This window comes from Dreissena polymorpha, chromosome 12 (genome assembly GCF_020536995.1).
Source record: "Dreissena polymorpha isolate Duluth1 chromosome 12, UMN_Dpol_1.0, whole genome shotgun sequence".
NCBI classification, from domain to species: domain Eukaryota; kingdom Metazoa; phylum Mollusca; class Bivalvia; order Myida; family Dreissenidae; genus Dreissena; species Dreissena polymorpha.
The window spans coordinates 51,242,732-51,259,247 of NC_068366.1; the positions used below are offsets into that span (position 1 = coordinate 51,242,732).

Sequence of the window (16,516 nt, forward strand, 5' to 3'; positions counted from 1 at the left end):
AGCTTGTCCGGGCCATTACTTTGTGATTCATTGTGAGATTTTAAAATCATTTGGCACATTTGTTCACCATCATTGGACGGTGTGTCGCGCGAAGGAATCACGTCGATATCTCCAAGGTCAAGGTCACAATTTGAGTTTGAACGTCAAAAATGGCCATAAATGAGCTTGTCCGTGCCATGACTATGTCATTCATTGTGACATTTTAAAATCATTTGGCACATTTGTTCACCATTATTGGACTGTGTGTCGCGCGAAAGAATTACGTCAATATCTCCAAGGTCAAGGTCGCCACAACTAAAAATAGATTGATTTTGAAACAACTATGTAACTATGAACAATCAGTAACAATGCACATTTTGATTTTGAGTTGTCTCTCTTTATCAGACTTTTTTTCTAATTGAAATCAAGGTCAATTTTACACAAGGGGGTTAACAATACACATTTTGAATTGTCTCTCTTTATCAGACTTTTCATCAACTGAAAACCTGGTTTTGTGACAATTTTGTCCCTTGTTACAATTTAGAATAGACTACATTTTACTTTTTTTCGAGTAGTTTGATGATACGCTTTCAAATAAACATTTCGTAAAGTAAATATTGTGTCTTGCATCGCATATACATGCACATAACAAGGAAATGAACATGTTTTTTTAAAGAGCACATGTAATCATGTATGATACTTATAAAAAAAATAAGTATCAAATTTCGTACATTTTCTATAAATGATTGCATTTCATGTTTGAAGGGAACGCAGCGGCTTAGTACGTTCCTTGAAGAGAGCAACACATTTAAGGATAAAGTACGTAGTAAAATAGTCGGTGTTATTCTTTTCAAATTTCAAAAAATCTATTTTATTTGAAGGTAGTAATGTTGTTTTTTTTATTTTAATATTCGTATACGTATTCTTGTTCAAGATATATACGACTTGTAGAGCAATCCTAATAAGGTACTTTTTGACTAAATAATTATGCTGTGTGTTTATATATAACCAATCATTACGCATTTGTCTAGCAACTGTTTGTTTTTGTTTTACAATCAGGATCGAATAATGGGGGTGTTTAGTAATGAACTGAAACCCGAATTCCTGAAGATGGAACCTGGTACAGATCTGATGCACCAAGGGATTCAATGTCTGTTGACTCATTTCAAATTATCAATGTCTTGTCTTGAAGACAATTCAATGCTTCTACGTCCGCTGATTGCATTGATGAAGGGAAACCCCATAATACTGGTATTGCTATTAATGAATCTAATTCTTGGTACGGGTTATACGTCCTTATGTTTTGTGTGGAGTATGTGTTGCAAATGTTGCTTATAAAATGTTAGTTGTGATTTATGCTAATAAAAATGTTATGTTACCCCGTTTACACGAAATATGTGTGTACAGTGTGCGTATAGACAAATGTTGACTGATAAAAACTACTATTTTCATATTTCAATAATGAGCATGGCCGTTAACATGTATAAAGCAGCGAACTCTATAATATATGTTTCAGAACATGCTTCTACCAACTATGCCGCAAGATGACTTTGATGACGTACAAGCAGCCGTTCTTGCGACTCGAGGAACCGAAACCCCCACGTTCTACCGTATGTTGAATCTGTATCAAACATGATGTCTAAATGCACTAATTAATAACAAAAGTTAAGTATGTTCATCCCAAACAATTGTAAAAAAAACACATTGCACAATACAATCAACAACCTTTTCCAGTATCGATGAATTATGAAATAAATAAGGCGAGACATAGTGAATTATTTCTAAGTCTTAGCCGCTTAATTTTTAGAGCCCGGCTTAAAGTTTCTTTAAGGAAAACATAGTTATTCTTACAGTTAAAAATGTGTAAGGCTTTATATCAAAAACTATATAAGACATCAACATAATTTTCATAGGTGTTTAGATATCAATGAGAAAAAAATGCCTTGCAAAAGAACCATAAACCTACACTTTCTTTAATAGGAGTTATTTCCCTTTGTTTTTGTGTATGATGAAAGATTTCAGGGCAATATCTCAGATACAATGCAAGATTTAAACATGAAACTTCGTGGATGTATTGGTATTAATTAGGAGAAGTGCCATGCTTAAGAACCATAACCCTTCACTTCCTTAAATAAGAGTTATTGCCATCTGTTTTTAAATGATGGAAATTGTCAAGGCTACATCTCAGATACGATACAACAGTTCAACATGAAACTTCGTGGGTGTGTATAAATCAATGGGGAGAAGTGACATCCACAAGAATTTTAACTCTTCACTTTCTAAACTAAGAGTTATTGCTCTTTGTAGTTTTTGTATGATGTGACTTTCAAGGCTTTATCTCAGATACGCTACAAGATTTCAACATGAAACTTCATTGGTGTGTAGTTATCAATGAGGAGAATTTCAATTTATGAAAACAATTACTCTATACTTAATGATTACCTATTTGTTATTATCCTACACTTCATGAATATACTGTATATCAAGGGATTTGCACCGATCCATAAAACAAAGTTTTTTTATGGCGGGGGATATGAATTCAACGAATTTGCTTGTTAAATTTCAGATCATTACACTCTGGTTTAAAGTGAGTACCTATTTTTAAACGAGAAAGATGATAAATAGACACAAAGCAAAGCTCTTATTATATGGGTTTATAAATTATTCATTATAAACTATTCACGAATATGACAAAATATAACTAGAAATGGCGCGGCAGAGGCCGACGCGTATCCCCACGCCGCATGTTTGACCCAGGGGCGCCCCAGGGTTGGTAATGGGGCCATGCATAGTTGAGATTGACCGTATTGTCATAAGAGAAGTTCAGTATCAATTAGAAGTGAATTGGTGTAGAAATGAAGAAATTATAGTAAAAGGCAATTTTGGATGGGCGTGGCCTATGTGGGCGGGATGCCCCAGGGTTGGTACTGGGGCCATACATAGTTGAGATTGACCGTATTGTCATAAGAAAGGTTCAGTATCAATTTGAAGTAAATCGGTGTAGAAATGAAGAAATTATAGTAAAAGGCAATTTTTGGATGGACGGGCGCCCCAGGGTTGGTAATGGGGCCATGCATAGTTGAGACTGACTGTATTGTCATAAAAGAGGTTCAGTATCAATTTTAAGTGAATCGGTGTAGAGATGAAGAAATTATAGTAAAAGGCAATTTTGGGTGGGCGTGGCCTATGTGGGCGGGGCGCCCCAGGGTTGGTAATGGGGTCATACATAGTTGAGATTAACCGTATTGTCATAAGAGAGGTGCAGTATCAATTTGAAGTGAATCGGTGTTGAAATGAAGAAATTATAGTAAAATGCAATTTTGGGTGGGCGTGGCCTATGTGGGCGGGGTGCCCCAGGGTTGGTAATGGGGCAATGCATAGCTGAGATTGACCGTATTGTCATAAGAAAGGTTCAGTATCAGTTTGAAGTGAATCGGTGTAGAAATGAAGAAATTATAGTAAAACTGCAATTTTGGGTGGGCGTGGCCTATGTGGGCGGGGCGCCCCAGGGTTGTTAATTGGGATATGCATAGTTGAGATTGACCGTATTGTCATAAGAGAGGTTCGGTATCAATTTGAAGACAATCGGTGTAGAAATGAAGAAATTATAGTAAAATAACCTAAAAAAATGAGTGAAAATCTCTGACCCGGCCCCGCCCCAACCCCCATAACTTTTGACCCAGGGGTCAGATCGAAATTCCAAATAGTGCAGGGTCGCACATATGCTCATAGCTACCACGTGTGTACGTTTCAAGGTTCTAGTGCTTATAGTGTAGGAGGAGATAGTGGCCAGGACGGACAGACAGACGGACAGACGGACGGACGGCGGAGATAACCACAATATCCCCACGCTTTTCAAAAAGCGTGGTGATAATAATATAACAAACCAGATATGTATCGGTGTTTAGAAGTGAGTTCATATTGACAAAACCGCTCATATGTTTCTATCTGTTTTCGAGGCGTAGAAATCTTATATGTATATTATATTGTGCAGTTTTCGGTTTTCGATATAATACATCGATACATGTATATAATAATTCATTTTAAGTAAGGCGAATAATCAAAAGTATGTATATTCATCTAGGGTAAGTAATTTGTCATGTTGAACACATCTACATATATGCGACATGTTTTTCAATATTTTAATATGAATTGATAGTTATTATTGTTTGACTATTTTGTTTATTAGTTATTTGATATATGCTAAATAGCAGCTAATGAAATTATGTATTTGGCGATATTTATCGAATTACTTTTTTCAAGTTAGATGCGCTTTAAGCTGTGAACGCGAGACTCCAACTGAACATCACACATTAAATGTGTAATTAAATCTAAATACTTTAAGTTATTAAAGATGGAAATCTCTTTTCTAATACTTCAATGATTATAAGGAAGATGCTTTACTGGATTAGAAATATAAGGATTTTAAATAAATAATTACATAAATATAAGTAGCTTATTGTTAAGATGCAATAAATAATTGTTAATTAGGTATAGTCATTACATATAGAACAGTGTTATAACACACATGTTTGTATTTATTATTTTAGCGCCAGTAATGAGAAATGATCATTTGTATTGTCACTAAATATGGAACAGTGTTATTTCATTGTCTTGGTTAAATATGGATGAAAACTAAGATAAGAATAACGTTCTATTTTCAGGTTGCCCCAATGGTCATCCGTACGTTATCGGAAACGTAAGTGCATGTTTTAAATATTGAAAACATCAAAACGTTGCATTTTAGTTAAAACGCTAACACCTTCAAAAATGTAATTTGTTTTAATTATTTAGTTATATGTTGACAGTGTGGTAGACCAGCTACAGTCGGCAAATGTTCCGAATGTGGACAAGAAATCGGAGGAACTGGCTATAAGAGTGCTCCTGGGAATATTGCCAACACACAGTATGTTTTAATCATTATTTAAATATAACTACGCCGTGATTCACGTGCTGTTCCTGAAAAAAAACTTCATTTGATACGTTTTGCTTCAAAATGTCACGGCAGTTCAGATTTGTGGGTACATTTGATGAAAGTAGATTTAATTATAAAATGTATATTTGAAACCGATAATTTAAAGACATCATTCAAGTATATATGGTGTGACTTTTGTCAGACAAGCAGTACTAAGTGGTTGATATACAATTTGCTTCACCATCGGTTTATCGTATTATCTCGACTTAATGGAATATGTACCCAAATCTCTAAAGTAATCTGTTTTAGAATGACAATTGAATCAAATTGTGTTTTCAGAGGTGACACCACTAAGACAGGTCATATTCTTGGAAGAGCTGTAACAGGGGGAGCCATCAAGCCTGAAAGAGCATTGAATCCTACATACTGCACTGCCGCCAGACTTATCGTCCACATGGCCATGTATTTTTGCCCTGTTCAGCAGGTATGGAGACATTGTATCAATAAAACAATAGAACAAAACCTGCCCTAACCTAAGTCGAATATTACTAAATAATGCTTAAATATATATGATTGCATAATATGTAAAAATATGCGTTTTTTGCTATATGGAAAACAATGTATATTGTATATATTGTATATATATATAATATATTTGCATCTCATCTAATTTTAATAAAACTAAATATGTTTTTTTCCTAATTTGAATATTTCAAGTCAAATGATCTTTATAAGTACAATTTTAATGATTACGTTGGTTTATTTAGTTTAATGTGTTTAACTTTGTATAATTAAGTGTTAGAGTTAGTATAGTTATATAACAAAATATAAGAGTTTAAAGCATGTGTTTGATGAATAAGTTTATAATGCTTAAATGTGTGTTTAGTAATTATAAGTCGACCATTCATCAATTCGTTTATTTCTTTTATCCATCTTATGTTCATCAATATTTGTGTAACTTATTTATGAAACATAATTAATATATTAGGTGCAGTCCATAATAAAGCCTGATCTTGAAACGGACCAAATATCCGGGTTTTTGTTGGATCATATCCGCAATAACATCAACGATTTGCAGCGAGCTCTTGGGCGCAGTGCAGACGATGTCTTCCTCTTGATGCACATTGCTATTAACACCATGTTGCAAAAACAAGGTCTGTTCATATTGTATTATGATCAGAGGGGATAATCACGTGATAGTAAATATGGCGACGTCCATGCCGAGGCTGATATTTTTCGCCGTTTTAAACCCTATATTACTTGTATTCCTTTTGTAAATGCCGCTTCATTTTCCAGCCATATCAGCTAGAGAGTTACTAGCGGTTATTTCATATTAATATTGTATACCTCGACTTTAACCGCTGCGAAATTTCCTAGCGGGATTACAGCTCTACTAAGAAAATTTGCGGGCAGTAAAGTCGAGATATAAAGCGAATTTTTATAGGAAAAAAACAAAACACCTTTTTACTGATATGGCTGGAAAGTGAGCGTCATATAAAAATTAAACAAAAGTAATAAAGGATATAAAACGGAGAAAAATAACTGCCTCAGCATGGACGTCGCCATCTTGACTATCGAGTGATTACAAGCTCTGATAATGTTATAATTTACTTGAATTCGTATTCATGTTGTTATTGGGCCGAAGAGAGTTGTTATAAATAAGGCCACTTATACATTTAAAGTATCACTCGCATTTGGTTGCTTGCAATTCTGAAATATTAATAAAAACGTATCAACGCCGAATAAAATTATTTTCCGTGTAATATAAATAGCGTTCACAAAGATTTATATCGTTTTGACATACGAATTTCGATTGATCGAATCTCGGTTTGGCAGCTTATCGGTAATTTTGATATATCAAATCTCTTGTTGGCCAGACTAGTTGAGAATTTTTATGAATCAAATATCTTGTTCACCGAGCTAATCAGGAATTGTGGTGGATTTTTTTCTCTTTTTGGCGAGTGAATGTGATTGAACTTGTCTCTTGTTGGTCGAGCTAATCGTGAATAATTTTGAATGATCGAATCTCTTGTTTGCGATCTTATTGTGAATTTCTATTTATCTAATTTCTTTTCGGCTGAACTAATCGTGAGTTTTTAATGTCTTTTATGCCGGGCTAATGAGGGAGGCTGTTTCGGAGAAAACCCGAGCTATTGTCATAGCCAGCTCGTCGTCCGCCGTCCGACGTCCGCCGTCCGCCGTAGGCGTCGTGCTAAAACCTTAACACTGGCCATAATTTTTTTTAATATTGAAGATAGCACCTTGATATTTGGCATGCATGTGTATCTCACGGAGCTGCACATTTTGAGTGGTAAAATTTCAAGGTGAACATCATCCTTCAAGGTCTAGGGTCGAAAAAACAAAGTCAAGGGAAGTAATAAGCTTTAATGGACACAGTTATCTGACCTGCCCACGTATATATTTTTGTTAAATAAATCAAAGCGGCGCAGTAGGCGGTATTGTGTTTTTGACAAACACATTGTGGTAAAAGGTCAAGTCATCCTTTACGGTCTATGGTAAAAAATACAGTTTTAAGGAAAGTAAAAGCTTTAAAAAATTATTCAATATTGAACATAGCCACTTTATATATTTGGCATGCATGTGTATCTCATGGAGCTGCACATTTTGAGTGGTGAATGTTCAGTCACAATATAGTGGCTTTTAATTATTTGCTACTTAAAATAGAGATTTGTTACAGACAATTATTTTCAAGGGAAGTAATTTATATAATTATAAATCTCATATTATAGAATTCCTTACCAAGAATTGAAGTTCTTTTCACAGTTACTGTACAGATTTATTATTTTTAACCCAAATGATTGATTTTTCAAAGTTTTTTTTTTAAAGATATAATTATAATTTTTTTGATGTTCATTACATACCTGTGGACTTGTGTCCAATGATACATGATCAACTCTTTTATGAAAAAGTTTTATGAAAAAGAAAAAAAAACTCTAGTTATGATCTCTTATAAATCACAGGCCTTGGTTGTCATTGATGTTTGACATGGTCATCATTGACTGTTAGACCCTCCCCCACCCCCCGGTTGGATTGGACAAACTTCAATGGAAGTAATAACCTTTAAAGGGAGATGATTTCTATACCTGCCAAATGATAAATAGAAATTTTATTTCAATGCGGCGCAGTAGGGGGCATTGTGTTTCTGGCAAACATATCTCTTGTTGGGTCACTAGGTCAAAGGTCAAGGTCACTGTGACCGCTAAAAAAATTTAAAATTCTGACAAGCTTTCGCAGCCGAGCGTGGCACCCGTTATGCGGTGCTCTTGTTTTGACTTTATATTCATTGAATCTCTTTATAGCCGAGTCTATCGTGAATCTGCATTGATTGAGCATCGCATTGACCGAGCAATTCGTGAATAGTTATTAATCGAATCTCCATTTTGAATAAGCCGTGTTTATTTTGAAATAAGTTTCTCCGTGTTAACCAAGTTTTTAGATATATAATTATTTATTTCGAGGTCCGCGCTATATTGACCCATCGCTATAACGTGATGCTCGCATATTATTAATGATTTTTTTTATCTAAATGAAAAACTTCTTACATTTTGTCTTTTTTGATGAAAGTCATTTTATATTATTCACCGAGTTTGTTACAATGTTTTTTACATGATTATCACATCCCATAGTTTATACTTTTTCGCATGGACATATGTATTATTTGGAATATACTTGTAGACTTACGAGTGCCAACGTCAGTTGCAGAACTAAAATCCAAAGCAGATCGAAAAGCATGGGAGAATGAGTTTTCATCTTCTATTCTAAACGAACTTTTCGGGGTAAGTACGTTTTAAAATGCTTCGGCATATAATCCACACAAATATTTAATTAATTTACTGTAATTAATAAATCGAATAAATTGAACTTATTACTATTCAGACCCTTCTTATAATTTTTTCAGCAATTGCATATAATTTCATGTCCACACACCCGTAACCGAGATACGTAATCTAGCCTTCGTCTTCAAAACAGCATTTTATAAAATTGTATATGGTTCTATGTTTACTTATTTTTAATCTCATGATCTTGTTGTGTTTCAGAATGTTGATACGTATTTAACCGAATGGAATAACCGCCTTGCAACAGACAAGCGTTTAGGTGAGACAAAAACACATAATACTTAAAAACAACAACATATTATTTATTAATAACAATACATACCGTTATGCCCATTGAATGTTTAAAGTGTCTTAGAATATGTTCGCATTGTTGTTTTTATAAATATTGTGGATTCTTTTACCGCTTTTTGCTTAGGGGCCGATCGTCTAATGTGCCAAATATACGAAACGGAGAACTATCAAGATATGGCAGATAACGATAATCTTGCAAACAATCCACGCATGTGGAGATTCCGTACACCGATAACAATACAGCACATGTGTCAGGATTTAGAATCGAAGAGTCACGAGGGAAGTAGTAAACGTTCATTGCTTGTGCTTCAGCGGTTTATGAAAGAGGTAAATTAAAGAAGTAGAACATGCACATATAATGTTAACCACACCGTATATCTTGCGTCACAAATACAGTTATAAATAAGATAAAGCCTATGTAAAAATTCTGTATCGACTACGACAACTTTTGTAACCATAATCCCTTGTTAATTATTGTATGCCTGTTTTCGAAGGTTGAGTCTACAACCCACATCCTTTAGCTAAGCGATTTAAAACTTTGTAACAACTTGTATTATTTGTTATTGTGTAACCAACTGTATTAGTAGCTAGTGGTAAATGACATCAATTATTTTTTTTAAAGATATTGGCATTGTTTCTAGATTAGTGACATACCATTTGTTTTCATCCAAATATGACTGTGTCAACCCTATACATGCACCTTTTAAACATTTCTGTATGTTTTGCTAGGACTACCTTCTGCAGGCGTTACGTTATGTGCCAGGTGTCATTCGTCTTCAGCGATTACTTCTACACAAATATCAGAAGAAACTTGATAAATCTGAAGCGAATATTCTTAAGGTGAAGGACATCAAGAAAGGTTGGGAATTTACATTAGTTTGCTTCAATTAAAATTTCACATATGCATCATGTTCTACTATGAACATAACAATAACATTATGTCATTTGCATTTGTATTTTTAGAAAACTTTTCTGGACACGATATCGGTAAATGCATACAAGATTTTGCTTGCGCCTGGGAAATCACCAGAAAGATACTGGAGCAGTACGGTATGACATTTTGTTTGTACCAAAAATGCGAACAAGCATTTACCTTTCGTGTTCGATAGCTTGAGGCCAATCGTACATATTTGCAATAGTATTCTGCGCAGTCATTGCAATCAGACGCCCTGGACTAACCTACCCTAACGTTTTTTAAGGTCTTGTGTAGACATTATTTGGAAAAATGAAATTAGTGTATATAACATGCATCGTAAATTGGATCGAACAATTTCTTAAGATTCACACTGCTATGCTATATTGGTCGCGATATAGGTTGCGCATTGTTTTTGTGTTTTTCAGGATGTCCAACGGAGTTTGGGAGAATGTTTGTTCCAAAAGAGTTTTGCAATCAAAGCGTAAATGATAATACACCTCTAGCCGTGTTCCTTCCGTCAACCAGTGGCCCTGGACTGTGTTCTTATGCCATGCTGGATTTTCTCTTCCGAAAACAAAACGACTTTTTGGATAGTTACGTCAGTGTTTCTCAAAGGTGGAGGCCATTAGCTAATAAGGATCTAATAAGGATGCTTTAGACGACTGGCGTTGTCCTTATTTAATTTAAACATGACTATGATGCAACCCGGTTATGCTAATATTTGTTAACGTCAACGTCATTTAAATCGGTATTTTAGCAGCATGCATGTTATATGGATTATAATTAAACGTTTAAAAACTCACTGTGATCATCATCGTTATGCATCCATATACTCGTTTAAATTTGGTTTTATTAGGTTGCTTATCTTGATCCATTTAAACTAAAGATTTCCCGATTTGATTTCAATAAGTTTAATATTAATTTAATACCAATGGTTAATGAAACGTGTACTCAATACAAATACTTTTTAATCACAGAAAAGACATGAGACATCAAACGATAAAACCTGCGGCTGTGACCTCGGCGCATCTAATATGTTATTATCACGAACACGACCTTATGCCCCTGGTCTTGGCTAACTGCCATTATTCCTTCGAGATGGGCGTCGGTAGCAAAATCGAATATGATTTTGTTGGACTAGAAAGACAGTTGATGGACAGGCTTCTCTACTCAAAGTCACGGATAGAAATATCTGCTTTTCTAGAGGTAATTGTTTAGACCGCATAATTCGCATGCGTCTGTTTGGATCATTGGTATAAAAAGTCACAGTATATTTTGCAAATTGATGTCGAAAATTGTGACTGTAAATATTGCTTGCACTTAACTGTTTTTCTTTTAGAATACATTTGGTGTTAATGGCATTGCATCAATGAATGAAGCTTATAGTTGTGGCGTCTGTTATAGATTGATCTGATGATTTACCGGACGGAGGTTACGAACCGCACTGTTTTTATGAGACTTGCTGAGAGAATACCACAGGTGAATACAATATTAAGTTGACATGTGTGATACCCCTCTTCCCCGAAGTGTAATGCATTAAATATTACACATGTCCGTCAATACGTTTATCTATTCGTCCGTATGTTTTGAAGTGTTTGTACTAAAGTACTGGAAGGATATCACGCTGACTTACTGACTGTAATTTGCCGTGACTTTAAATGAAGAAATTCTGGCTGCAACCGATTTTAACAAAATAATTGTTGGGTAGATTTTGTAAAATGTTCACAGTTTAATTACCGGTAATTGTAGATTATTGTTAATGAAGGAATTAAAGTTGCATTCATTTGTTTGCAATTAAGTTATTATTCTAATTGTTAAAATAAATTTATATATATAATGTGGTTTTGTGTGGAACCAAGTCTTTTCAGAATTACTTGTAGTGTTCAAACAATGTGCTTTGGATGCATCAGTGTCTGAAGCACATCTATGAGTAGCATTTTATAGAACTAATTATTCGGTAATTTTATCGTGCCTATTTTATCATTTATAATTTATTTAAACAATATGATTTCGGTATTTGAAAGGTGCTTATAATGTTAAGAGTGTATATACAACAACTAATAACAAAACATCTTGATGAATCACCAATTGTTTTGAAAGCGAATAATTGATTAGTATGCATCATATAATTCCAATTTAGGTACACATGAACGGGGCGGTCCGCACGCAAATATGCGAGGAATTACGAAAACTGCCTGATGTCTGCAGATCTCTAGATAATCTGGATATTGCTATCAGCTTTCTGAAAACTACTGGAGGACTTTGCCATTCGCAGCTCAACATCTTCATGGTTGAGACTCTACAAATAGAAAATGCCATGTTAAGTCAAAAGGTAATTATATTATGTAGGTATACACAACATTTCGAACAGTCATTTTTCTGTCATGCTTTAAAGTTGTGATGTTAAGATACTTATTATAATGATTATGCCCATTTTTACTCACTGATCGCTGCGGTAGTACCCGGTTCTACATAATAACGTTTTTATTTCGAACAACAGACAAGCACTCTGAGTAGTAGAATAGCTTATTGCAGAACAGTCATTAATATAACGTTTATATTCCGCGTGTATCAACTTTGATTTATCATCCGATAAATCGCCCATTAGGTCAAGTTATTTTATAATTCCTGTGAATGTTTTTCTAATCAAGGCACGTCAGTCCTGTGAGTTGCAGCATGCTAGAGCCCTGTGGTTGCTTTTGTCACTTCAAAGATCCAAGCTGCTGATAGACCATCGGCAGAGTACAGAGGTTAGTGTTTTCGTTCCTTATTGTGTATGGGGAGTTATTTATTGCATGCCAACATATATGAGCTGAACATTCGTGCCTTTAGATGTTTTCACCTAATGTGCACATGAGAGCAAGAAGTTCAACAAATAAAGACATGATTTTTTCTTTTCATATTTTTTATTAAGCATTTAATTTATAAGTTTTTTTCATTCCTTTTACTTTTGATTTGTGTTTCGTTTCAACATTTGTGGATTCAATTAATTTTGTAAAATAAATTTCATGGATTTGTACAATAGATAAGTTTCGTTGGATGTCTAATGCGTGGATGTTTTATTCTGCCTTATATTAGACTTTATCCTTTGTCGATCTTTGCACATACGATTTCGTGGTTAAGCACACAATCCACGAAAATAAGTGTCCGATTAATAAAATTGTTTCACACTATTACATTCGTTCACTGTGTTCATTTTTACAGGAGGTGTTTGAAACTCTTCAAGACAACATGTTCGAAGACCTTGAGGACGGTGTTAAAGCAAAGTTTAAGGAATACATGAAAACTCTGAGCGTTGACAAACTGTCAGTAATTCTTGAAGTTATGCACGAGTTTCTACTCTTCAATGTGGCAATCCGCCAAAATCCTGACGACGAGGATAACGTAGATACAAGCGAATTCAGGTAGACCATTGTTCTCATTTAACATAATTATTTAAAGTAAAATCTTTCTAAACAATTTCGACTACAACGATATGGGGGAATACATATTTTCTCAGGCATAGTTTTTCAGTTGAAAATGTTTGTTTTTGCAAAAGTATAATTGCAGTTTGTTTAAATACATATATTTGTATTATTAACTGACAAGCCACATGGATCGTGTATCTGTTTGCTACCTTTAATTGTCCAGAATCGTCGCATGACATTAAGAAGTGAAGGTATGAAATGAATGACAAATTTGGTTGTGAATTGAAATGTCTGGCATTTTATATTTATAGTTTTCTTGACGGCCTACGGGAGTATGTTGCCGAGAGTGAGCCTGCTTTGGTGATAGATGAGGCAACATTAGAGGACTTCCCAAACAAAATTCTGTACAAACATGGAGCGAAGGCATGGGTTCTAGCATACAAGACATTAAGCAGGAAACTCGGAAGCAAGAGACGTTAGACAATATGCATGTGAATGTAACATGCCTATTACACGCACTGTTTGTGCTTCATTTGAAACTCGTCGTAAACATGTAACAATTTATTAAGGACACGTGATTATAAATGCACACATATTATATGAGATAGCCTGCTTGGATATATAGTTTAACTAAAATTATAACGACATTCTGATTTCATGTTCACGCGTTGTTACAAAACATTCCTAGACTAAGCCGAGATGCGTTCAATATAAACTGCTGTAGCTATAATGCTGTATTCTTGGTAAGGAATCATATCCGTATACATGTATACATTACATTTGTACCAGTTACAGTTAAACCATAAAACCATATTTTCGAAATAATGATTATATTTTGCATTTGTGCATTATCCTCTTTTAAATCGTGTAATGCATATTATGACGATTTGTTTCTCCTTAAATTTAAATGTTATTAAATTTCGAATATTTACAGCGTACATTCCTCAAAAAGTGTTCTACAAACAACAACAACAAAATAACGCTTAAAATGTAAACATGTGTTGTTGTTTTTTGCTTTGTCTACCCGTTTATGTCAAATTGTTGTTGAATTAAATTGTTCATACTTTCAACATATGTCAAATGTTATGTTTGATTTACTATGTGGAGTGTTTTATTTGTTATTGTATTATAATATGATTTGTAAAAACAAAGAATGTGCTTGTGAGCAGTGCTAGCGAAACAAGAATCATATTTTGTTTCACATTTCAAGTTAGCATTATGCTTAAGAAAATGCTTCTCTATGAAAATGCTACCAATATGTGTGTGTATGTGTGTTAGACTAACATAAGTGAAACACGATTTTATGGTTTCTTCAATAATGTTTCTCACGTTTATTGTTTTGGATTCAATGTTTTACGAGTGTTGTATCATGTTAACATGATTCTTTTTCCGTCCATCATTTTATTAGGAAATACATTGTGCATGTACATTTTTTGCTAAATTACTGTATTTTTATTTTCATATAAGTATGTTTTCAAAATGACATTATCTATATATGTCTTTACAATCAACAAATAATTGTATTATTGTATATTACTAGTGTCTATACATAACATTGTAAACAATCTACCGTTGTCTTGTCGTTCGTTGTCGTGTATTGCATATTGTACTAAATCTTTAAAGAAAGTTTGTGTTGCATATGCAATTACTTGCTATGTAATATAAACAAAACACAGTCATCAATGTATGCTTATGTGGAATAACTTAAATGTACATGTAGTTATATGTATGTGTCTGACAATATGCCTTACAGTTTGTTATATGCCTTCTTTATAGCGAAAGACATATAACGTATTTTTTAAAACATGTTTGTTTTTTAAGTTTTCGACTCTTTATTGAGATAGAGGCATCGTCGATTCGAATTAATCATTATAAGGAGTGTGTCAATGTCTTATGATAATGTTGAATTCCTATGTACTTCATCTAATCCCTCTCTGACTTTCTTGATTGCACGTGATAGTTTTGTTTATAAAATATTGAAAGAAATACAGTACATGCCTGTATGTTTATTTATTCAACACAATAACAAGCACATTTCTGATTTGTATTGTGTCAAAGAGGGCTTTATACGTATAAATATAGTATGTATAGACATTAGGTGTACCATGCGTATTATTGAGACAACAAGTAAGCAATAATATGTGTGGGTATTTATATGCTTCGTTTGATTATTGAGATGTTTAGATATAATTATCTGAAACGAAATATTACTTTTAGTGCTAAACTGTTTGATTCAGAAATAAGTTATATTAAAGACACTTGAAGTCATTGATGCATTAATCCTTATTGAATGGTCTTAGTTTTTACTTACCATTACCTTAAATACCGTATATTGTTTCACTTCATAATGATTATTTGCAAGATGCTGATTTGTTTTTTCAAAGGCCTGTCGATATGTTAAGTGCCCAAGACACGCTCTCTGATAAAAAGACTTTCATAAGATATGTTGATATGTCCTTGGATTTTCTTTACTCTTTGGGATGAACTACATTTCATCCATGACGTTATATATACCTATGTATCTCACTTGGATGTTTTCTTAATATTGTTTTTTTCTATGTTATTCACAGCGTGAGTGTTATTTGAATAGTTAACAATTTACTTATAGGATATGTTTTGTATGAAAAGCATCAATCGTGCGACGGCTTACACAATCACAACAACGTGCGTATAAGCGAATGTGGGATCGACGAATATGTTGTTTGAAAGAAAGAGCAGCCGTTTTAATAAAACGCCTCTTGAACAGTTTTATTTTGAATATTTGAATTCATCTAATAAATGTTTACATCAGATTTTAAATGTGTTCTTTCTTAAATGATATTTGCATCAACATGTTCTTTAGATCGCTCCCAAACATACCAAGTACTTGTTCTTCCCAGGAAACGGGCTCGAGAGTGTTTTAATAAGCCTTCAGCTTTTTATGCAATCGAGCTAAAGTAAAGAGGTTTAAACTAATTTTACATACATGTATTTTCACTAACATTAAAACATGTCGTGCTTGTCCAAAAAAAAAAGGTTAAGTTGTACCTTTAAACTTGTTATCAGTATATCTTCTTCAGATTTTCGTTACTTATCCCTAAAATACACGTCAGCTATCAATTCATTAACAATCGAAATGAACCGAAATCGTTCAGTATTCTCTTGTGCCTAA

The 16,516-nt window shown here is 33.9% G+C and overlaps 1 protein-coding gene across 1 annotated transcript in view; it reads left to right on the plus strand.

Moving 5' to 3' along the window:
• The window catches only part of LOC127853530 (E3 ubiquitin-protein ligase rnf213-alpha-like), a 69,329-nt gene extending 53,172 nt beyond the window's left edge, over positions 1–16,157 (plus strand). Inside the window, exons 78-96 of the mRNA XM_052388084.1 lie at positions 745–798; positions 1,039–1,230; positions 1,496–1,589; positions 4,644–4,678; positions 4,788–4,885; positions 5,234–5,378; positions 5,883–6,048; positions 8,591–8,691; positions 8,953–9,010; positions 9,167–9,369; positions 9,772–9,901; positions 10,006–10,092; positions 10,384–10,573; positions 10,936–11,164; positions 11,363–11,437; positions 12,099–12,290; positions 12,610–12,708; positions 13,163–13,362; positions 13,677–16,157. Of these exons, the coding sequence (XP_052244044.1) occupies positions 745–798; positions 1,039–1,230; positions 1,496–1,589; positions 4,644–4,678; positions 4,788–4,885; positions 5,234–5,378; positions 5,883–6,048; positions 8,591–8,691; positions 8,953–9,010; positions 9,167–9,369; positions 9,772–9,901; positions 10,006–10,092; positions 10,384–10,573; positions 10,936–11,164; positions 11,363–11,437; positions 12,099–12,290; positions 12,610–12,708; positions 13,163–13,362; positions 13,677–13,845 (2,517 nt within the window). The 3' untranslated portion in view covers positions 13,846–16,157. The remainder of the gene's footprint in view (positions 1–744; positions 799–1,038; positions 1,231–1,495; positions 1,590–4,643; positions 4,679–4,787; positions 4,886–5,233; positions 5,379–5,882; positions 6,049–8,590; positions 8,692–8,952; positions 9,011–9,166; positions 9,370–9,771; positions 9,902–10,005; positions 10,093–10,383; positions 10,574–10,935; positions 11,165–11,362; positions 11,438–12,098; positions 12,291–12,609; positions 12,709–13,162; positions 13,363–13,676) is intronic.
• Positions 16,158–16,516: the final 359 nt, after the last annotated feature.